The sequence below is a fragment of the Manis javanica genome, chromosome 11 (assembly GCF_040802235.1).
Source record: "Manis javanica isolate MJ-LG chromosome 11, MJ_LKY, whole genome shotgun sequence".
Taxonomy (NCBI): Eukaryota; Metazoa; Chordata; class Mammalia; order Pholidota; family Manidae; genus Manis; species Manis javanica.
In genome coordinates, this window is record NC_133166.1 from 19,222,280 (window position 1) to 19,247,256 (window position 24,977).

Below are 24,977 nucleotides of genomic sequence, written 5' to 3' on the forward strand. Positions count from 1 at the left end.
GTCATTATCATGAGCTTCCATGCACTTTGGATTCCGAAAGTATTACCCTCATTTTACGTAATGGGTAACTGAGGCTCAAAGACATTATTAATGTCTTGGATAGGAACACGGAGTAACAGGCAGTGGAGGAAAGACCAGAATCTAGGTCTTCTTCCTTCTACTGTTTTCTCCTATACAGAATCCAGTTTTAAGAACAAACAGAACTGTTCGCATCCACTCGTCACCACTTCTGCACATCAGGCAGCTTGCTGCAAGAAGTAAATAAAGAATTAAGGCAAGTGTGAAAGAGTTTTGGAGAAAAAGTACTAAATCGATCAAAAGATTCATTCTGCCCAATGTTAAACATCATTCCAGGTTTTCCTTTTTTTTCTTGAGGATGTGGGGTGGGGAAGGCTTTGAATAAAGTAGAAGTGCTCAACTGCCTCTACTTACACGATCTACCAAATGCTTAGGACCATAGAACTTCCTAGAATCCTATGAAGTACATTCCAATTGTCCCCAAGCCCCTGTATCATTTTTATGTATGATGTTAGCTTTACAGAGAATTTTTGTAAGAGGGAGAATTTCTCTGTTTACCAACCCTAAAAGAAGAGGACCCTGTTCAGCACTTGATAAGCATTATACAAATACCTTGTCATGAAGCCACCTTGGGAGATGGCAGAACCCAGCCCACTCTACTCTGCTATCCTTGCCGCCCCACTTTCTCTGCACTTCCTCTTCCTGTTGGTTTTGTTGCCTGAAGCTACATCTCCTTTTACAGAAAATGGATTGAAGAGAGAACACAGGTAAGGAAGCACTGGTCCACCATTTCCACGTGTCCCCATTTCCACGTTCCAGACCTCTGCGTGTAGCTCTGCCATTATGGATATGGAAGATGGGTGAAGCACTTCTCTGCTCTGAGCCTGTTATTTCCTCAGCTGTAAATGAATGTATCCACATGACAATTGTTGCAGTAAAGGTTAAATGAGATGAACAAGTAAAATTCTTAGTACAGTGAGCATTCCATTAATTAGTAATAATAAAAAAACAATCACAATACTTAAGAAGTGCTATGGAATGAGTACTCTATTAACATCTTTATCCATGGTTTCAGGTAATCTTCACATCTTCATGAAGTATTACAAACCTCACCCTCATTTTACAGATGAAGAAGCTGAGGCACAGACGTTAGGTAACTTTCCCAGGGTTACGAAGCAACTGAGTGCTTTAACAGAAGCAGTCTGACTAAATAAGTGTTCGCTTCCTTCTTTCTCTAGTCCCTTGGACTTGCCACCAAAACAACTACATCTGACCTTTACTTCTAGCTGAGGGCAGAGTGAGACGCCAAAGAATAATTTTTAGGTCAAGAGACTTGGTATCTTTTCCTTCTCTCCTCTTGTTGCCTACATCAAGTTTGTGTGGCTTTTTTTGTATTGGTATTTTATTTCCTAGGCCTTGTTATGCTGTTACCAGAATGCTGGTGCATTCTAAGTATCAATTATGAACAGAAATACATTTGCCATGGAATGATATCCATGTGGAGGCTTAGGGGAAAATGAAATAAAGGAAAAACAAAGACCACATCAAGAGAGTTCTTGAAATTGAGGTGAATTTTTAGCTGTTTGGAAAGATTATTTTTCTCCTATTCTCTTTCAGATTCAGTTGTGCTTATCTGTCTAAACCAGGTCTCATATTATAAAGTATTAGGAGAGAGTACAATTCACTGTCTCAAATATGTGTCTTTCCCTCCTATAAAATGTTTCCTCTGAGGAACATTACTTGATCACAGCTGGTCAAAATGCTCAATCTTGACTGTCTGGAGCTTGGCCAAAATCTACAGCTACAGCTCGGTGGAATGAGAATACTTAAAAAGAAAAAAAACTTTTTAAACAACATTTGATCTTCTTCTTTCTCCCCCTTGTAGCAAGCTATGACCTCATGGCAGTGAGACCTCTATGGAGGTGTTTAAGTTGGTTTATGGCCATAAGAAATGTTTGAAGCTCTGGGTACTCCTTGCGCCAATAGCATGTCAACTGTGCTAAAAAGCAATAATAGTTTCTCACCTTCTTAAGGATTACTGCTTAAATAATGCAGAGCAATGACAGGGCTGCTCAAGAGTGCCAAAAGCAGGTTGCCAAGGCGAAGCTGAGGTAGAATTACGCCTTTTGGCGGCTACAAAATTATGACATAAAGTTAGTTTAAAAAAAAAATAACAACCTCCATAAATTAGGCTACTATCCTTTTTCAAAATCTAGCAAAGGTTGGGATTTATCTTTCTCCTTTCTCTTTCTCAGATCAAATAGAAGCACAGAGCCTCCTTTTGGGAAAGCCAAATTTAACAGCTAGATCTTATCTCCCAGGAGGTAGCTGGGGGTTAACAGTTTTAAGCATGTAGTCTTCTGGCCACAGGCAAGCAATCTAAAGGCCTCTCACCATTACCAGATAAGTGCAAGGGCTTAATCTTTGCCCTGGATGGTAACCAAAATGAGAAACAAAATAAAAATAGAAAACAATCTTGGGCCAAAAGCGTAGACTGAAATCTGTGCCAATGGTCACTTTTCCCCTGGGCTCAGATTGAAGGTTTCCTGCCAAAGTCTGACTAAATAAAAACAGTTTAAAAAGGTATGACTGAACAAGGGAGCTTTTAGATTTTATTTGAACTAAGTACTGATGGAAAGATGAATTTGTGAAACTAAGTTTCACAGGCATCCATGGCCCTGGGCAACAGGGCCCGCTTGGTAAAGAAGGGCCCATGCACAGAGGCTGAGTGGGGTGCCCACAGTGCAGAGACCATCAAGAGGCCAGCCTGGTTTTAAGGCTGAGCTCCCTGGGGTCAGGCAATAGAACATGATCCTCCAGGGAGACAAAGAGAGGTCCCAGGAGGGGTCAAATCAATCACTTCACCCATCAACTTTCACCTTAAGAAGCCATCAAATTAATGTACTGAAATCACAGGCAACAAAAATCATGAGGACCGTAAAATGCTCTGTAGAAATGGAAAGAAATGCCAGGGATGATACCTGGGGACCCTTTGGAGTGTCTGGACCAACGACTGAGACACGGGAGTAATAAAGTGTTTATGCTGAAAAGAGTTAAAAAAATAACTCTCTTTGCCAGGGAAACCAGAGGAACAGCAGTCTTCCAGAGCCCAGCCCCAGAAACAACTCAATAGGGAAATTAAAACCTTGGTCAGAAAAACGCTTTCAGAATTTAAAAAGAAGACTTGCAAGGAGAAAGAAAGGAAGCTTTAGACGGCAGAGGGCAATGACAGAATCTGTGAAATTAAGTCTTCGAAAGATACTGCTAAAGCTGGACTACTACCACATTTCTAACAAGCTCTGCATGAACCAAACCATGGGGCTTATATTTTAAAAGAAAAAATGGATAGCTCTGCCACCATTCTGAGAGATGCCGGAGGCCACCAGAAGAAGTGCTTGCTGAATTACAGTTAGCTGACATTTCATCATTGTTCAGTAAGAGACTGGAACTGCAGGGATAATACATTGGGAGCCTTATCTTTTTTAGTCGTCTGTACCAAAAATAGGTGCAGTATAAGACTGTATGCATTAACAACATATGAACAAATTAAATGACTTACTTGTTATTTGAATATACACTGAGTGTCTATTACACACTGTGCACTAGACTCGGGGGTACAATGACTGGGAAGAGGCCATGGTTCCTGCTTCTGTGGAGCTTACACTATGTGGGAGAGAAAGGACGTCTGCTACAAAGTTACAGGCATAAATGTAAAATGGCAACCTGACACAGGCTATGCAGGAGCGCACATGGCGAAGAGAACTGACCCAGAAAAGGCCAACATTTGAAGGGCTAGTAGAATTCTTCACCAAGTGAAGAATGGGTTGGTGGGTCAGAGTATCTTCTAGGCAAAAGGTACACCCAAGACCCTATGTCAAAAGAGAGAGCAATGTTTGAGGACCCAAAAGTTTATTGAGTGAAGAGGAGTGTGACAAGATAAAGGTAGAGAGGAAAACAAGGTTTAGATCATGCAGAAGCCCTTAGGCCACATTCAGAAACTCCCTCTTTATGTAAATCACCAAACTGTTTTAGGCAAGGGGCATGTGTGTTTGGTAGGGAGGGTGGTGAGGAAGAAAGAGGGATAGATTAAATGACTGACTGATCTGCGTTTTGAAAGGTACACTCTGGCTGAAGTTGGAGAACAGCCTGGAGGGGCCCCCAAGTGGACGCTGGGGGACCAAAGGCTGTGCAGTAGTATAGGTGAGACATGATCTGTATAGTATAGGTGAGGCTGGGATCAGAATGGAAACATTCCCATATAGACCAGTAGACACATCAGGGGAAATCTGCAGGGTTGCTAAGTCTGGGCATGGGGGAAGAGAGAAAGGGAGGAACCGAGGACTATGCCTGGCTTTCTGAACAGTGGATGAATGGCTGGAGATTCCATTTGCTGAGAACAGAGCACCAGGAGACCACAAGGCCGGGGTGGAAGACAGGAAGAAAAAAACATGGGCACACAGAATGTTCTGTGAAAACATCCAGGAGGCCATGTGAGTAGAGCTAATACCAGGGAAGAGATTTGGGGCTGAAGATTTACACTTGTGCTTCATTTCAGTGTGAGTGATAATTAAAATGATGGTTGTAGATAAGGTCACCTTGGGGTGAAGAATAAAATGAGAGAAAAAAGGGCTGAGGACTGAACCTGGAGGAGCTCTAGTTTTTTATGATGAGGTAGAAGGAAAGGAGATAAGGAGTAGTCAGAAAGGAATGGAGACAGCTAGGAGAGGGTTATAAGATGCTAAATGATCCCTTATATAAAACATTTCATTCTTGACATAATTTCAAGAGGGGCTGTCCTGAGAAATAAAGTAGGGGCCCTAAAACGGTTCTGCTGGGTTCAAATCTCAGCTCCTACACTTGATGGCTGTGTCACCTTTATTTTAACCTCTCTGTGCCTCAGCATCTTCATTTGTGAGATGAGCAAGGACAGTGGGTCCTAATTCACAGGGTTGTTGTGAGGATTAAATGAGTTAACTGAATAATACATTAAAAGTACTCTGGAAGAAAGTCCTTGATATTAGCTATATTGGCACTACTTATTATACATTGCTATCCACTAGTGGAAGAATCATCGAAGAAACACCATGTAGGATGATCTTTATTTCAAAGTTGAAACACAGGGAGTTATATCTCAATGGAGCTTAAACTCAAAGGCCACACTGAAGCAGCCAGTGGCCATTTTAAAGGCTTCAAACCTTTGTCAGATTATGAGGGGCAAAGACCCTGTCTCTATAGCCTTCTTGAGACTTAGTACAGTGCTTTAGATCTAGAAGGATGCTTATCTGCTAATAGTTAACACATGCTAAAGAATCCCTCCTGATAAACACTGACTTCTTAGGGCAGGATATGTAAATGGCTTTTCTGTTAATTCCTTCCCTCTCTTCATTTAAGTATCTTCCGTAGTCCAATTCAAGTCCTACTTTCTTTATTAAGCCTTAATCAACCATGCCAATCTAAAGTGATCTCTCTGAACTCTGAACACTACAGGACTTGTAACTGTATCACCCAACTGATGCTTCATATGATCACTCGGATTTCAACACATACTTAAAACCCACATTCCCTGCCTGGCAGTCTGCTGGCCTCTGGGAATAAAGAGGTACGTAAAATCAGGTTTACATCACTAAGGAGTTCCTACTCTCGTAGACAAGACAGAGTTAACCAATAACCAGAACACCATGGTGTTTGTATACAATACACATTTCGTGCATTCTAATGGAGGAGGGAACCAGTTAAGTAATCATCTGAAGAACTCATCAGAGGAGGTTATATTTGATTGGTGCCGTGAAGGATAAGGGGGAACTAACCTGGCTGTGAGTGTGTACGTAGTGGGGTAGAATAAGAAATGAAGGGGGAAATTTAAGGCAGAATAAAATATGTGTGCAGTCAAATTGTGCAGTCAAGTCTTTTAAACTTGTATGGAAAGGACCTGGTCTTCTATTTCTTGAAATTCACTCCAGCACCTTCCAAACTTGTGTAGTGCAGAGGCACATGGTAGATACCAAGTGAATATATTTGTTTTATGAATAAGTGGATATAATTACCTGTACTCAAAAGAAATAATGCATGTTTCTTTTCTTTCAGCAATGTGTTGAAAAACATTTAGTTAATGTAAAAAAAAGAAAAACAGAAAAACACTACAGGGTGGCTTATACCATGAAAAAGAAAACCAAAGATACCAGTTACAGTACATCTAAATGATAAATTTTATATAGCCATTAAAATGACACTAAAAAGTTTTTAATGGCACTGGTAAAAAGGCTTCAGATGTGATATACAAAAAAGCAAGGACTGGGCTGCCCAACACTGCGGCCACCAGCCGCAGGTCACGAGTACCTGCACTGTGGCCAGTTGGATTTCACATGTGCTGTGTCAAATATACACTGGCTCTATAAGGCTTAGTATGAAAACTGGAGTGTGAACTATTTTATTAGTAATTTAAAAAATAATGATTACACATTGACAAGTTATTTCACTAGATTTTATTAAAATTAAGTAAGAATATCGTGAAAATTAATTTACCTATTCCTTTTTACCTCTTTTTTAAGTTTACATATGTGGCTCTGAAATACTACTTCTATCAGACAGTACTGCTATAGATGACATGATCTCGACTACATTAAGAAATACATAGAAAACTGACTTACTGGTTTTGTCCCTGGATTGTGGGGCTATTGTTTCCCCCCATTCCCTCCATTTTTATATCTTCCAAATTTTATTCACCAGCCATATATTATTATTTTATAATCAAAAGGAAAGCAGAAATAAACAAAGAGAGAAATATAATTTAGTTCAAAGACTTGGTTGCTGGAAGTTGAGAAAAGCAGCCCAGGGACACCCAAATGACTTTCTGTCGCTGACGGAGGGTCAGCACACAAAGGACGCTGGCCAGCTGTTCTCCATCCCGACTGGAGACAGAAAAAAGCGGAAATGGGTGTTAACCGCAGAAGGGGGCCTGTAAGTTAAATATAGGGAAGAATTTCCTGAAGCGAGGGTGTTTAAACTCTGGAATGAGTTATGGAAGAAGCCTGGTACCCCAAGGTCTTTTAAAAAACTACAGATACCCATATGCCTTGTGTGCTCCTGTCTAGAGGCAATGAGATGACTCGTCGAGGTTCCTTCTCAAAAAGCTATGTTAGAGTAAATAACTCCAATAAAACTTTCCTTTTCATTTACGTTTGACCAGGCTTCACTTCTCATATTAAGGATGCCAGCCTGCAAGAAGACCTCTGAAAAGCAAGCCTGTCTGATACAGCTACCTAGAGCAGTGCTCTTGAGACTTCAAAGACGATGTCATTTGATCTAAATTTAAAAACCAACATCAGCTAGACGTGTTTCCTAAGTCCCTCGGGGGTCACCTGCCAGAAACTAGTCCTGATTCAGCATAAGCATGATGGAGGGGAAAGAGGACAGATTTGCTTTTAAAAAGTGGGCTTTTAAAAAATGTAATGTGGGATACGGCCTCTTTTTCAAAGGTGAATGGTTTGGTTTAAAAGCTGTTCTGATTTAAAGACAGTAGACTGGCTTATTTGCTCTAGATTTTCATTATCCTCAGGTGACTGAAAACAAAAAAACAAAAAAAATCCCAAAATATTTTCTTAAAATGTGCCAAAGTTCTCAGATACTTTCCTATTTATTTTAAAAAGCTGTTGAGCTTGATTCTATTTATAAAAAGGAATGGAAGACTAGATCAGAAATAGGTCAACAGAAACACTATCTAGAGATTTTACCAGTGAAGTGAGATGACCACATATAAGGCTGCTATTGCTTCTCCCAAAGGTCACCCTCACTAAACGCTAGACAGAATCTGGAGAAATAGCCCAGCAAACTACAGACAGCTAAGGATACTTCTCCTCAGTGTTCCCTCCTCACTAATGTCACTGCAATTGATGCAATCTCCATAAACACAGCACATTTGCTGTGTCAGTTAAAGGTGTCAGTTAAAGGTGGGCCCCCATCACTGTAACAGAGTCTCCTCTGAAGCTGGGTTGCAGACTCTCAGTCTGAGTGAACAATGAATATTTTTGCAACTCATGTCCTTCAAAATATTTAATTTGTCTTATCTACTCTATTACGTTATAAACTAAACAACTGTCAACTAAGCAATGGCAGGGCAAATCTTACACTTTGAATCTTCTTTCGTCTTTTGAAGAGTGCTATTCCCAGAGGAGACTCTTAATCAATTGTTAAATGCATGAATAATAATAATGCTTTGTACAGTCCTCTTCAGTTTATAAGCCACTTGGGCAGACATTATATCATTTGTTCCATACAACTATGCTTGGGAAATGGGGCTGATGCTATTAACTCCATTTAAAAAACTGATACTCAAAAAGAGCTTAATGAAAATTAAATGATAGAGCTGAAATTGAAGCCTGTGCTTTCTGATTCCCAAATCCCATGCTCCTTCTGATGTATCACATTGCCTTGCATGAAGCTGCTAAATTTAAGCTTTTAGGTCAGGAAAAATTAAGTTTAGGATTAAAAATGTCATGTATAAAGCAGGACAGATGGTTTTAACACCCTAATTTTATCATGTCTTATTCTGAAAAAATAACATGAAATTCAAGGAAGACAAACACTATGTGTAAACATACATTTTAGGCCAACCCATGTGCTTCCTTTAGTTTTCTTGTTTCTTTACCAATGGAATTGAAACATATAATCAATTTTGTTTCTTTTGGTCTTAAAGTCCTTAAACTCTTTCCAAAGTTTTATGACTGTTTCCTGTCTCTCTGAGGTAGGTGGGGTAGGATATGTAATAAAGAAGGTTTTCACCAGAACTGCAGGCTTGATACTGCAGTGCATTTTTCTAGTACTCTGGATTTGACTTTGGTGGATTTCCCTGTGGAAGGTAATAGGGGTTAGAAATTAATAAGAGGGCTGGGGAAGGGCAGAGAAGGAAAAGAATGGCAACTACTAAGGGGCAGCCCGGTATAGTAAAAAGTACATGGGACTAAGAGTCAGATAATCTGGGGTTCTGGTTCCCATTCAATCTGTAATCACGTGGTTTTGGCAAGGAACTCCACATTTCCAAGTCTCAGTTTTCTGATCTGAAAATAGTGCTCATCACCCTCACCCTTCCTCCCTCACAAAGCTGTTGCAAGCTTAAATAAAAACAGAGAAAGCTTTGCAAATAAGACTTGTACCATTTGTAACGTCTAACTACAGGTGAGTGTTACCTAAGAAGGTAGGTACCAAAAAAAGTAGGTAGGTGAGCAGATTTGTACGGTACTTATCTCTAAGGCTTCAGAAGGGCCCTATAAAGGACTTGGGGAAAGGGAGAGGGAGATGGCAAGTATTTTGCACCATTAAGGTATAAGACAGCATGAGGCATTATTTTTAAGATGTGACCAAGAAACATATTCTACATGACTGTAGATTTTAAGGAAAAACAAAACACCTATAACAAAGAATGGAATTAATTTTTGAAACAGAGAAAACAACTGATCCATTTACCCTTTACATATTTATAATAATAGTTACTATGAGTACTATGTGCCAGGCAGTGTGCTAGGTATTTGCAGATCTAATCATTATAGCAACTCTATCAGGTAGGCACTGTATCTCCACTTTTTAAATTTAAGCTGACAGCATAAACTTGCCTGAAGTCACAAGACAGGAGGTGGAAGAGTTGGTACTCAAACACATAGCCTTTCCGCGCTCTCTCAAATTGGCCAACGGTTTTCTTAACCTCCTCTGCCCTACACCCCAATCTTCACAGACCCAAATCCTTCTTGTGCTCCAGGTCCACTCACCTGCTGTCTCCTGAGTGAAGGCTTACCTAATTCTGACCCACATCCCCACACCACATATGTTCCAAACTTAAGTACCTTTCTTGTAGTACCTCAGACTTTCTATTCTCTATTATATACTGTTTGTTCCTATTTCATTGTAATTAGACTTGCAAGTTCAAGGAGCATATTCCATCAACAGAACAGGACAGAAAGCTTTTTCATTCACTCACATGCTTATCATTTACCACACCTCCTTCCTTAAAGCCAGGCTGGGACTGCAGGAAGAGTAAGATACAATCTGCTTAAAAGCCTAGTGGGTAAGGCTTGGTGGGAGAAATTAACCTAAGCTACTGAGGGAATACACATGTACCTCTGTATCTGCCACTATGCTTGCTGAGTGAGAGAAAGAGTGAGACAGGGTATGAGCTGGGTCTTGAACTGAGAATTGCATGTGGATAGGGCAGATGCAAGTGCAGGCTAGTCTAGGTAGGGGCAACTTGTCTGAGGTCAGAAATGAGCGTGCTGTCTTCTGGTCAGTTGAGATGGGGGAGAGAGCAGTGAAGAGTCATAACTGAGACACTGTCTCAGGACCCAGATGCTGGGCCCCATCACATGGCCCATTCACAGCACATAATCTCTTTAAACTTATCATCTTACTGGCAGCCATCATGTAGCAACTTGTGTGTGCATTCTTCCCTGACCATAATTCAATACTAGCATCAGCAGTGTGTGTGCACGTTAATTTGAATCTTGGACCACTCTGCTGTTAGCAGTAAGAGAAAGAAAACTGGGATGTTTAAGTGGCATGCTAGTGGTTTTTAACCTAGATATTCAAGAGTACAACCTTCGAGTTGAAATTCTACTTTTCAAAAATGGCATTGGTTGGCAGTTACAATGGAGTCAGTGATCCTAGGATGAGAAAATGGGGATTTTTTTTGGGAAAGAGCATAAAGCACTGAGGACTGACTGTGCCCCATGCATCTGTGTTCATGAGGAAAAGAGGTTAGTTTTATGATTAATCAGGTAGATGCTTCTGATATTAGATAAGAATTCTGCAATGTGAAGGTAAAAACATTATTTCACTAAAGGAATTTTAATCACACTGTCTTATTTAAAAAAACAGAACAAGTTGTCACATAACTTTGAAGTTCACCGTAAGGAGGAATTCAGTGACTGTACTGATCCTCAGTCAGTTTTAAATCCTCGACACCAAAACATACAGCAAATCTGCTTCCACAGGGACCGGTCTGTGAATGGTAACAACCACACAGAACATGGAAGTGTTTTCTTTTACAAAAAACCTAAGAGGCTCCCTTAGGAGCAGAAGTTTTTTTACCCTTTGCCCTGAGGAGCTCAGGCTTGGGGAGGTAACGCCTCAGTCCATGGTTGCTCTTGGAAATTCTCAGATTTCCTCTGCGCCTAAAAGTGCTTGCTCCAGCTTTGTTTAGATTTGTAACTTCCAGCCTGATTTTCTACAGTGGTCTTGACTTGGAATCACTAGGTAGCATGCAGTTTGTGGTATTTTGCATCTACCTCTGTAGCCCATTTTTCATCAGAGCACCATAAAGTACACCTACCATTTGTTCCATGTTTATGTCCTTGGCCCAGGTGGCCCAGGGGGGCGCTGCTACATAAATGTGTGTGTGTGGAGCTAAGTGGGTTTACTATGTCAGTGCCAGGAGACCTAAACTCTAGGTTTATTGCTACAGGTTCATGGGTCAACCATGCGTGGAAAGTCATTTAATTTCTGTGTGTCTTAGAAATTAAGAGTTGCTGCAAATTGTAGTGTTTTAGGAGGGAAGGGCAGTCAGCTTGCAATGAGCAAGCAGTTCTATGTAAGCATTTTGGGTGAACTGTCTCAACAGATCTCAAAAGAAAGGGATCTAATCTCTAAAATTCCTGTAATTTGTTGTGATTTTGTTTCTCATTTTAAATACTTATTTTTCCCTGTAATTTTGTTTTTGCAGTTTTGTATTCTTTCTCTTGAAAAGGGTTCCAAATTGTGTAAGCTCACTGTTTTCTGCTAAATGAATTTGCCCTCTAGCCAAGGTAGTCTGTTCTTCGCTAATCAAGCTATTGTATCTTTTCTACAACTGTTTTCTTTGAGAGGATGGTGGTAGGAGAGAAGGGAGGACAGCACATTGTCCAGAGAGGGACAGGGAGTGTGATGACTGAGTCAGAAAAGAACTTGATCATGCGACAGAGGTGGTCAGTACAGTGACCGTACGTGCGAACAGGGGGAGAGTGGTGTCAGCTGAGGAAGTGGGGAGAGGCAGGGGCCCGACAGACCATGAAGGAGAGCTTGGATTTTGCTCTAGTTGCTGGAGCTAGGAGGTAACTAGGATATAGCTACAATTTAAAACGATTATTCTGGCTACTGCAGAGAATAAACAGAGGTGGGACAAGAGTGAATTGGGGAGAAGACTGTGTTAGTGCAGCGTCTAGGTAAGAGAGGGCAGTGGCTCACACTGCGGCCATGGTGGTAGAGATGGTGGGAAATGGTTGGATTTGATACATGTTCTGCAGGTAGAGATGACAGTGCGTGCTGATGAATCTGATTAGACATGGTAGGAGTGAAGAAAAGAAGGGAATCAAGGGTGATCCCGCGGTGTGAGCAACGGGGTAGACAGGGCACCAAGAGGAAGAAGACTGATGAAGGGCAGTTTAGGTATGTTGAGGCTGAGGTGCCTGGGGTGCTCCCGGGGGCGAGGTCAAGTAGGTCTTTGACTATTCAGAGTTTGCAGGAGAGGTTTATGCTGAAAATGTAACTTTGGGAATTGTTAACATATAGATGGTTTTCAAAACTGAGGGAATGGATGAGGTCACATTAGAAGAGAGTGGAGAGAAAAGAGGAGGAGGAGCTCAGATGGGACCATGAAGATCAAAACTCCAGATTAAACCATCAGGTAAGGGGGGAGGAATATGAAAAACAGACAAAGAGCACCTGAAAGAAGAGAACCAGGGGAGGGCAGTAGTATGGCAAGCCCAGCAAGGAGAGTGTTCCAAGAAGGCAGGCATGTCCAGCAGGGCCAATGCCACCAGATGTGGAACAGGATAAGCACAGATAAGTGACCTCTGAGTCTGGCAACATAGAGTTCAGTAGGACCTACCAAGAAAAAAAGGAATTTAAGTATACTGATAGAACTAGAAATCAGACTAGACTGAGTTAATGAGGAATTGAAAAAATAGAAAATAAACAGACCTATTAATCATTACAAATATTAAACCAGTAGGTTAAAAAAACTACACTTTCCCCCTCAACAAAGAAAAAAACACTAGACTTTTGCTAAATTCTATCAGATCTTCAAGATACAAATAATTCTTAAAAACTACATTTCCCCCTCAACAAAGAAAAAAACACTAGACTTTTGCTAAATTCTATCAGATCTTCAAGATACAAATAATTCTTATCTTATATAAATTGTTCCAGAGACTAGAGAGAAGGGAAAGATCCTTACTTTATTTAATAAAGCTGTTGAAACCTTGTTACCAAAATCAGGCAAGGATTATTATATGGGAAAGAAAAATTATAGGCTAGTAGTCTCATCTTAGTCCACAGACGCAGATATTCTAAGATATTGGCAAATCACATTCAGTAATATAGAAAAAAAATACTAAGTCGTGACCAAGTAGAGTGTACCCCAAAAGGTGAAGATGGTTTAACATTAGAAAATGTACTTAATATTTATTAACATATTAACACAGTAAAGGAGAACAAACAGTATTATCTCAATAGATTCAGAATAAGCATTTGAAAACATTCAAAATACACACATTCATGGTTTGAAAACAACCTTGTGAGGTGGGAACAGAAAGAAACTTCCTTCTGCTAATAAAAAAAGACATCTACCCCAAACTGCAATAAATAAATGCTTAAGAGTGAAAAGTTAGAAGCAATCTCCTTAAAGTCAGGAATAACAGAAGGATATCTACTATCACTGCTTCTCTTCCATAATAAAACATAAGACAAGAAAAGTAACAGAAGTTGTAAAACCAGGAGGGAAGAAACAATGCCATCATTCACTTAAAAAAAAAAAAAGACTGTATATACAGAAAATCCAAGAGAATATGAGACAAACTATTGTAACTGATGTTGGCAATGTTGCTAGATATACTCTCAAAATACAAAAATCAGTGGTATTCCAGTATACTAGCTACAAAGAAGTTGAATATGTTATAAAAAAAATTTTTTTAAGCAACCAAAATAGTAAGATATCTAGGACTAAGTAGCTAATAAAAAAAGATGTGTAAGATTTTTATGAAGAAAATTTTAGAACTTCACCAAGGTATGTTTTAAAGACAAAAAGAAAACAAAAAGATACCATGTTCATAGTTAGGAAGACCCAATATCCCAAAGTTGTGACATCATTCAAATATAATTCACAAGCCAAGAAAAGCCAGAAGTGCTCTGAAGAATGGTGAGGGGAGCCTCACCCTGCCGGGGACCAGGAAGCTGGGAGTATCCTCCTTTTCCCTTGCTCTGAAGGACTTAGAGGCGACACTCCTGGCCTCTCTCCCTCCTTCCACTCTCTCACTCTTAGAGGGGGGCCTTTTCTGACAGGTAACTTTAGAGGGAAACATAAAACCTGCGTATTCTTGGCCAGCCCCATCTGGGTTCCTGCAGGAGTCATCTGCCTGCTCTCTGCAGTGTAGTTAAGGGCCTGCCTCTGTGGGGAAAGCCTGGGGTTTTCCAGTTCATTGTGACTGTGAGGGTTAAATTTTATTTTGAGTGACATCTTTGCAAGCCCTTTTTATTACAGATCTAAAGTCACATTTTCCATGCAGCTTTATCAGTAAGAAAATTGACATTTTGATTTCTATTACTCTGTCTCTTGTATCTCTTCTCTCAAATGTTTCCAAGTATCAGGAGGGATGCTATTTATTGGGCATCCTCAAACCTCAACGAGACTTACAGAAATTATACCTCACAATAATTAAAAATGTGGTACTAGCCCATGGATAGACAAATAAAGCAGAGCAGAATAGGGGGCCTGGAAACAGTCCATGTATGTAAGTGAATTTGGTATATGAAAGAGGCATTATCAAACAGTGGACAAAAGACAGACTCTTCCATAAGTGACACTGGGACACCTTGCTGTCTGTATTGATCAGGATTCATTTAGTGATTAATCAGGTAGTGTTGTGGGTTGCCTCTTTTTTTGATTATTTTAGGTCACTTACCATTTCTTTTATAAAACCTCTCATGAATTACACACCTTGTTCCAGCCAGAGCACAAGCCTTATACTTCTTGCTACCCTCCAGAAGGCCCATCTCAGAACTTCACACAAAGACGATGCTAAATAAATGGCAGCTACCTCGCTTTGGTCACTATTGCTATTACTATTATTTTCAATTAAATCACAAATCCCATCTTTTATTTTTCAGGGTATACAGATCCAAATCAACACTCAGCTTTTATAATTATCTTGATATTGTGAGTAGTATTCTTTAAACACTTGGGTATTTCTTCAGGAATCTTTTTTAAAATCAGACATCTGAAACTTGCCCTTTGAAGATCACAGGAGACAAAAAACAAAAACCTCCAAGTAAACGTCAGTCACAGATGTCACCTCCTTATTATTCCCGAGGGCTCTCCTTGTGACACAGAAGGAACGAAACCAATCTTGTACTCTTCTCCCCAACATCTCAGCTTATCCTCATCACAAACTGGCGAGATGAGCAAGGCAGGGATTACAGATAAGGAAATTAAGAGAGGTAGGACTTTTAAGTTCACACAGCAGATTAGAAAAAGATAAGGGATAAGAAGCCAGTGTTCTTCAGAAGAAACTAGGCTGCTCCCAGTTGTCTACTCTAAAGGCCTGAATTCCATTCACATGATTGTGTTAAGTTATTGTCCATCATTCAAGGGTTCAAATGTCAAGAATTACTAAATGGCTGGAGCCAACATCTTTCCATTCATTTAAGTCAACTGAATCAACGTGATGCCTTCTTTGCAGCAGACTTGCCCTCCCATATCTACCAGGATAAGCACTTTACGCTGCAGCTTGTTCTCATGGTACAAACAGGCATGGAAATCAAATATAAGACACATTCTAGCATGTGCCTCCTGGTCTCAGACTAGGTCCTGAAGGCCTGACCTATTTCTGTCCACTTTCTTCTCTTAATTCTCATACCACTGATCTGATGCTCATGAATCATGTTGTTGTTTGCCAACTTCAGCCTCAGCAATGCACTCAAGGATTCCTTGCCCAGCTAGTCTGCCAGTGCTCAAACAATAACCCCACCAATATGCCCTCTTCCCAAGGGTCAGTCACCCTCTTTGGCCAGCCTGGAGCTTAGACCTACATAAGTCTTACAGATGACTTTCCTTTTCTTCAGTTATCATCCTATGCAAGAAAACACAGAAGGCAGGTGTGCAGCGATGTGGAAGTCGAGAAAGCTTCTCAGGAGTATTATCCACATTGCAGTTTCTGGGGGCAGAGATTAAGGAACTCACCATCTGACCATCAGTCCATGCTCCATGAAGTTTTTCAGGTTAGGAAGGGTTTGCCTCAAGTCTGGAGTCCCTAGTCCATGTTGGTATCTTAGCTGCAAAGATAGAAAAATAGAATTAAAAGAAATTCTGGCAGATACTTGGCAATGCTTCCATAACACTAAGGTTTTTTAACTCTAAGAGAGGAAATATAAATGTACGATCCCAATATCAACCACACTTTTGGGATGGTATTTAAAGGTGGCCTCTTCATTTCCTGTTCCCTTGCCCCTTACAGTTAGAGAATACTAAGGATGATCAAATGTGGAATCAGGATATTTCAAAGAACCCCCATATGGTTTGCTAATATCAGCCCCCAGGACACACACCATAAAATCAGTTATTTCACTGGCAACACAAAAGGCTGGTATTATACACTCTAAGCACATCTGGCCCTTTTTCCCCTTTGTATCAAGGGTAGGAGCTGTGCTGTACTCATCTCTGATTCCCAACAGGGCCCGACAGTGCTGGTGCTCCATCAGTGCTTATGAAACAAAGAAATAACAAGCCACTTCTGATGGAGGTTGTGCTTTGTATTTCTCTTGTATCTCTTTCCTCTTTGTCTAGAACCAGAGCACAGTGCTATAAAGTTAGTATGAGGAAACCATGGCCTATGGGCTAGATCTGCTCTTAGCTTTACTTATGTTTGCTAGAGGCTGATTTTCTAAAATGAAGTGTACTTCTGGGTATGTTGGGTAACTTGCTAAATGGGTTTCATCTGTCTGTTCCTTGCCTCCTCTCTCACTGTCTCTGAATGCCATTTGCTTCCTTAACTGACCATAACAGAGATCTGAGGTAAATATATGTGCAAATTCATACACATGCTCACACATACAATATCAAATACATAGGAAGTGTACAACACAGCCCTGTAGAAATGCATTTTTCAAACAACATCATACACACGAAGAAAGCAGTTTGTATACTGGTGTACAAATTTGAAGGGTCATCAGTCTAGAAATTGTACTTTTCCAGCACTTAAGTTTAAAGTGGCTAAGTCACACTTTTAAACATTTTCCTGTCTTAAAAATAAAACTACTACTAACAACAACAAAAAAAGGTTTTCTTGTTTGTATCTAGTACTCAATTGATTTTTCAATTAAGTGTGAGTGACACTAACCAAAACTGAGGTCAGTCTTACTACGCTGAGCTATTAAAGGAGAACCCCAAAGCCTAATTGGGTCTCTTGAATGGTTTGTACACACAAATAAAAGTAAGGAGGTAGAAACACAGGGTGTCAAAGCTAAAAGGTATCTTGAAAATTATTTAGGCTGATCCGTTTCTTTTGCAGATGGGGAAACTGAAGCCCAGAAAGGGGAAATAAATTCTCCAGCGCCACATACTTCAGTGACAAAGATATTATTAGTCAGAGCCTCCTTTTCATAACCAGACTATTGCACCATCTACCTCAAAGTCTGAGAGGAAAATTGGTAAAAATACTTGAGAGGACAAAGGGAAAATATTCTTTTCCTTTTCCAAAGCTAACTTGGTGACCTAAATCACCTCCTGAGATTTGCTGACCTTGAATTATAAGATCTACTTCATATTAAATGACATCATTTCTTTTATTAATATAAAAGCATTTTTTCCATATATTGATAAAAACAAAATGGTTGATATCCCAATATGACATTCCTGAATTCATTGTTTCATAAAAAAGTAAAATTGTTTACACATGGCATAGAAATTTCACCTGTGATTCATACTAAAAAACATTAAATATCAAAAAACCATACTGAAATAACACTAAGCTATGTGTCCCTGAGCCAGTACAGTCAATTGACTGCCCAGGCTCCACAATGGAAGGTGGGTGTTGAATTCTTTCAGAGACCACAATGAAAATTTCTCTCCAAGTCTGATTTCAACCAAAAAAGGAAAATATGTGGATTTCAAGCCTCCACCCAGGTTTTAACTCTTCATTTGCTGTGTGGTGTTATTATTTTCATTATAGAGTCTTAGAATATTACAGCTTTAAAGAAATCCTGGAGATCAGGATCTTTCCAATCTCCTTCCTTTCATAAATGAAGAACTAAGACCCAGTAAGGCGAAGATAATTTGAGGATTGGATTAAAGATGGCGGTGTGAGAGGTGAGACAGAGATCTCCTCCTAAAACCATATATAATAGGAAAATATAATTTAATACAACTAATCCTGGAAGAGCAACAGGAAAGAAGGCTACACCAGACTGCACACACCTGGAGAAAAGAGCAGACCTCACGGAACAGGGTAATGTACCAAAGCTATGACCTGGTGGGTCCCAAGCCCTTCCCCCACCCCAGCTCACTGGCAGGAGGAAGAGAAACAGGCAAGGAGGGAGTTGAGGCCTGGGAATGCTGAAAACCTAGCCTTGGAGATCTGATCTGGGAGCATGAACCTACATTGCATGGTGCTCTGGTGGTTTAGTGGTATTGGAAAGCTGAGACAGGCGGAATACCTGGAGAGACAGAGATTCCAGTTGCTTGTGGAAAACAGGGATTCATATCCGGCTGATCTGAGTGGGCAGTCTGAGAGACTTCCTAAAAGTGAAAGGGCTGCTAAAGGGGCAAGGATTGAACAGAGCTTACTGCTCAGGAGAAAGGACAGGTGGACAAAATTGTCCAGGTGCACTCTGACCAGCAGGTTGGGAGCTTAAATGGTCTTCAGGTGTTTCATCCCCCTGGCTGGCTATGCAGATACAAGGCCCCCCACCACTCAGCCTGCTGTGTCTTCCTCCAGGCTAGCCTGCACCTGTCTCAGGCTCACAAACCGGCAGCCCCTGCTTTGGTGTCAGGCCAGCCAGAGGGAAGCTCCACGATGGCAGCTACAAACACAAAACAGAGGCTTACACCTGTGTGTTTGGCCCACTGGTTCTGGCAGTGGAGACAGGCAAAGTAGCCAGGAAGCACGAAACAGCTCTATCATCCCCCCAGACACCAACACTACTCCCCCGTGACCCCTGACATTGCTCCAGGGGCTGGGCAGCTCCAGAGAGTAGAGCTTATGGGCACTAGAGGGCACAACAGACAAATTATGAAATGTGAAAGGAACCTGGTTCAAAGCAAAATTATGAATACACCTGAGAAAGATTCAAATGAAACTGACCTCATGAATCTTCCTGAAAGGGAGTTCAAAATAAAAATCATTAACATGCTCATGGAAGTACAGAAAAATATTCAAGAACTCAGGAACGAATTCTAGGATGGAGATCCAATCATTGAAGAACACAATGGAGGGTATTAAAAGCAGATTAAATACGGTGGAGGAGATGATAAATGAATAGAAATTAGGGAAGAGGAATACAAAGAATCTGAGGCACAGAGAGAAAAAAGGATCTCTAAGAATGAAAGAATACTGAGAGAACTGTGTGACCGATCCAAACAGAACAATATTCATATTCTAGTGGTACCAGAACAAGAATACAGAGAAAAAGAGATAGAAACTGTCTTTGAGGAAGTAATTGCTGAAAAATTCCCCAATCTGGGGAAGGAAATAGTCTCTCAGACCATGGAGGTGCACAGATGTCCCAACACAAAGGACCCAAGGAGGACAACACCAAGACATACAATAGTTAAAATGGCAAAGATCAAGGATAAGGACAGACTATTAAAAGCAGCCAGAGAGAGAAATAAGATCACATACAAAGGAAAACCCATCAGGCTATGATTAGACTTCTCAGCAGAAACCTTACAGGCCAAAAGGGAATGGCGTGATATATTTAATGCAGTGCAGCAGAAGGGCCTCAAACCATGAATACTTTATCCGGCAAGATTATCATTTAAATTTGAAGGAGGGATTAAACAATTTCCAGATAAGCAAATGTAGAGAGAATTTACCTCCCACAAACCTTCTCTACAGTGTATTTTGGAGGGACTGCTATAGATGGAAGTGTTCCTAAGGTTAAATAGCTGTCATCAGAGGTAATAAAAAGGGATAGACAAAGAGTACAGAATATGATACTTAATATATAAAGAATGGAGGAGGAAGAAAAATGAGGAGAAAAAAAAGAGCCTTTAGATTGTGTTTATAATAGCATACTAAATGAGTTAAGTTAGACTCTTAGATAGTAACAAAGTTACCCTTGAACCTTCGGTAACCATGAATCCAAAGCCTGCAATTGCAATAAGTACATACCTATCAATAATCACCTAAATGTAAATGGTCTGAATGCACCAATCAAATGACATAGAGACACTGAATAGATAAAAAAACAAGTCCCAACTATATGCTGCTTACAAGAGGCTCACTTCAAACACAAAGACATATACACAGACTAAAAGTGAAGGAATGGAAAAAGATATTTCATGCAACTAATAGGGAGAAAAAAGCAGGTGTTGCAGTACTTGTATCCAACAAAATAGACTTCAAAACAAAGAAAGTCACAAGAGACAAAGAAGGACATTACATAATGATAAAGGGGTCAATTCAACAAGAGGATATAACCATTATAAATATCTGTACACCCAACATAAGAGCACCTACATATGTGAAACAAATACTAACAGAATCAAAAGGGGAAATAGAATGTAATGCATTCATTCTAGGAGACTTCAACACTTTCCTCACTCCAAAGGACAGATCAATAAGACAGAAAATAAGTAAGGAGACAGAGGCATTAGGACAACACATTAGAACAGATGGACCTAACAGACATCTATAGAACTCTACACCCAAAAGCAGCAGGATATACATTGTTTTCAAGTGCACACAGAACATTTTTCCAGAATAGACCACATACTAGGCCACAAAAAGAGCCTCAGTAAATTCAAAAAGATTGTAACTGTACCAACCAACTTCTCAGATCACAAGGGTATAAAACTAGAAAAAAATTGTACAAAGAAAACAAAAAGGCTCACACCTATGTGTTTGGCCCACTGGTGTCACAAACACATGGAAGCTTAACAACATGCTCCTAAATAATCAATGGATCAATGACCAAATTAAAACAGAGATAAAGCAATATATGGAGACAAACAAAACAACACCACAATGCCCCAACTTCTGTGGGACACAGCGAAGGCAGTTCTAAGGGGAAAGTATATAGCAATCCAGGCCTACTTAAAGAAGGAAGAACAATCCAAAATGAATAGTCTCAATTCACAATTATGGAAATTGGAAAAAGAAGAACAAATGAAGCCCAAAGTCAGCAGAAGGAGGGACATAATAAAGACCAGAAAAGACATAAATATAACTGAGAGGAATAAAATAATAGAAAAAATTAATGAAACCAAGAGCTGGTTCTTTGAGAAAATAAGTAAAATAGATAAACCCCTATCCAGACTTATTAAGAAAAAAAGAGAATCTACACACATAAACAGAATCAGAAATGAGAAAGGAAAAATCACAAAAGACACCACAGAATTACAAAGAATTATTAGAGAATACTATGAAAATCTATATGCTAACAAACAGAATAACATAAAAGAAATAGAGAACTTTCTAGAAAAATACAATCTTCTAAGACTGACTCAGGAAGAAACAGAAAAGCTAAACAGACCAATTACCAGCAATAAAATTGAATCAGTAATCAAAAAACTACTCAAGCACAAAATTTCTGGGCCAGATAGATTCACTGCTGAATTTTATCAGATATACAGAGAGGACATAATAACCATTCTCCTTAAAGTTTTCCGAAAAATAGAAGAGGAGGGAATACTTCCAAACTCATTCTATAAAGCCAGCATTACTCTAATACCAAAACCAGGCAAAGACACCACAAAAAAAGAAAATTACAGACCAATATCCCTGATGAACACAGATGCAAAAATACTCAATAAAATATTAGCAAACTGAATTCAAAAATACATCAAGAGGATCATAAACCATAATCAAGTGGGATTCATCTGAGGGATGCAAGGATGGTACAACATTCGAAAATCCATCAACATCATCCACCACATCAATAAAAAGAAGGACAGAAATCACATGATTATTTCCACAGATGCTGAAAAAGCATTCAACAAAATTCAACATCCATTCATGATAAAAACTCTCAACAAAATGGGTATAGAGGGCAAGTACCTCAACATAATAATGTCCATATATGACAAACCCACAGCCAACATCATACTTAACAGTGAGAAGCTGAAAGCTTTTTCTCTAAGATCAGGACAAGGATGCCCACTCTCCCCACTTTTATTCAACATAGTACTGGAGGTCATAGCCACGACAATCAGACAACTCAAAGAAATAAAAGGCATCCAGATTGGTAAGGAAGAAGTCAAACTGTCACTGTTTGTGGATGACATGATATTGTACGTAAAAAACCCCAAAGACTTAACTCCAAAACTACTAGAAGTAATATCTGAATTCAGCAAAGTTGCAGGATACAAAATTAACACACAGAAATCTGTTGCTTTCCTATACACTAATGATGAACTAGCAGAAGGAGAAATCAGGAAAACAATTACATTCACAATTGCATCAAAAAGAATAAAATACCTAGGAATAAACCTAACCAAGGAAGTGAATGACATATACCCTGAAAATTATAAGACACTCCTAAGAGAAATTAAAGAGGATACTAATAAATGGAAATTCATCCCATGCTCTTGGGTAGGAAGAATTAATATTGTCAAAATGGCCATACTACCTAAAGCAATCTACAGACTCAATGCAATCCCTATCAAAATACCAACAGCATTCTTCAACGACCTGGAACAAATAGTTCTAAAATTCATATGGAACCACAAAAGACCGCAAGTAGCCAAAGCAATCCTGAGAAGGAAGAATAAAGCAGGGGGGATCTCACTTCCCAACTTCAAGCTCTCCTACAAAGCCACAGTAATCAAGACAATTTGGTACTGGCACAAGAACAGAGCCATAGACAAGTGGAGCAGAATAGAGTCCAGATATTAACCCAAACATATATGGTCAATTAATATATGATAAAGAAGCCATGGATATACAATGGGGAAATGACAGTATCTTCAACAGTTGGTGTTGGCATAACTGGACAGCTACATGTAAGAGAATGAAACTGGATTACTGTCTAACTCCTTTCACAAAAGTAAACTCAAAATGGATCAGAGACCTGAATGTAAGTCATGAAACCATAAAACTCTTAGAAGAAAATATAGGCAAAACTCTCTTGAATATAAATATGAGCAACTTCTTCATGGAACATATCTCCCCGGGGAAGGGAAACAAAAGCAAAAATGAACAAGTGGGACTATATCAAGCTGAAAAGCTTCTGTACAGCAAAGGACACCATCAGTAGAACAAAAAGGCATCCTACAGTATGGGAGAATATATTCATAAATGACATATCTGATAAGGGGTTGACGTCCAAATTATACAGATAGCTCATGCACCTCAACAACAAAAAGCAAATAACATATTAAAAAATGGGCAGAGGATCTGAACAGACACTTCTCCAAAGAAGAAATTCAGATGGCCAACAGGCACATGAAAAGATGCTCCACATTGCTAATCATCAGAGAAATGCAAATTAAAACCAGAGTGAGATATCACCTCACACCAGTTAGGATGGCCACCATCCAAAAGACAAACAACAACAAATGTTGGTGAGGTTGCGGAGAAAGGGGAACCCTCCTACACTGCTGTTGGCGATGTAAATTAGTTCAACCATGTGAAAAGCAGTATGGAGGTTCCTCAAAAAAATAAAAATAAAAATATCATTTGACTGAGGAATTCCACTCTTAGGAATTTACCCTAAGAATGCAGGAGCCCAGTTTGAAAAATACATATGCACCCCTATGTTTATCACAGCACTATTTACAATAGCCAAGAAATGGAAGCAACCTAAGTGTCCATCAGTAGACGACTGGATAAAGAAGATGTGGTACATATACACAATGGAGTATTATTCAGCCATAAGAAGAAAACAAATCCTATCATTTGCAACATGGACGGAGCTAGAGGATAGTATGCTCAGTGAAATAAGCCAGGTGGAGAAAGACAAGTATGAAATGATTTCACTCATCTGTGGAGTATAAGAACAAAGCTGTGGAGCTGAAGGAACAAAACAGCAGCAGAATTACAGAACCCAAGAATGGACTAACAGGTACCAAAGGGAAAGGGACTGGTGAAGATGGGTGGGAAGGGAGGGATAAGGGGGAAAAGGGGCACTATGATTAGCACACATAATGTAGCGGGGGGCATGGGGAAGGCAGGCAGTATAGCTCAGAGAAGACAAGTAGTGATTCTACAGCATCTTACTACACTGATAGATAATGACTGTGATGGGAGTGGGGGGTGAGGACTTAATAATATGGGTGTTATGTTGAAACCACATGTTGTTCATGTGAAACCTTCATAAGATTGTGTATTAATGACATTTTAATTTAAAAATACGTAATTAAATTTAAAAGATTGTATATTAATGATACTTTTATAAAAAATAATTTTAAAAAAGTATATGTGTTATACAATAAATCTAAACTACTATAAGGCTTATAATGAGAAAACAACAGTTCTTTGCTCTTCAGCAGCAATCACTTTTAGCTGTTTTTTCTTTACGTTCATAATTCTAAATGATATGCTTACATTTCTTATTTTTTCCCTCCTAGTATTAGACATGTACTGTGTTCCTACTATGAAAAATGAAAGTTTAGCTCTCATTTTACTCTTTTCTTACATATTTTATCCCTTCACCCATACATTATCTGCTAACTTTTTATTAAAGAGTGAGGGTGTAACTCTCTACCCTGTCAAATATAGTTCTCATCCTCAAGATATTCAGTATCACATTTTTGTTAAATCAATACTGTGTTTACCTTATACCTAGAA

At 39.5% G+C, this 24,977-nt stretch overlaps 1 protein-coding gene across 2 annotated transcripts in view; it reads right to left on the reverse strand.

Annotated features, from left to right (window-relative positions):
* UVRAG (UV radiation resistance associated) overlaps positions 1–24,977 on the reverse strand; it is a 328,593-nt gene that overhangs the window by 8,999 nt on the left and 294,617 nt on the right. For both annotated transcript variants that reach the window (XM_073215998.1, XM_073215999.1), the window contains one exon: positions 16,214–16,305. In XM_073215998.1, the coding sequence (XP_073072099.1) occupies positions 16,214–16,305 (92 nt within the window). The remainder of the gene's footprint in view (positions 1–16,213; positions 16,306–24,977) is intronic.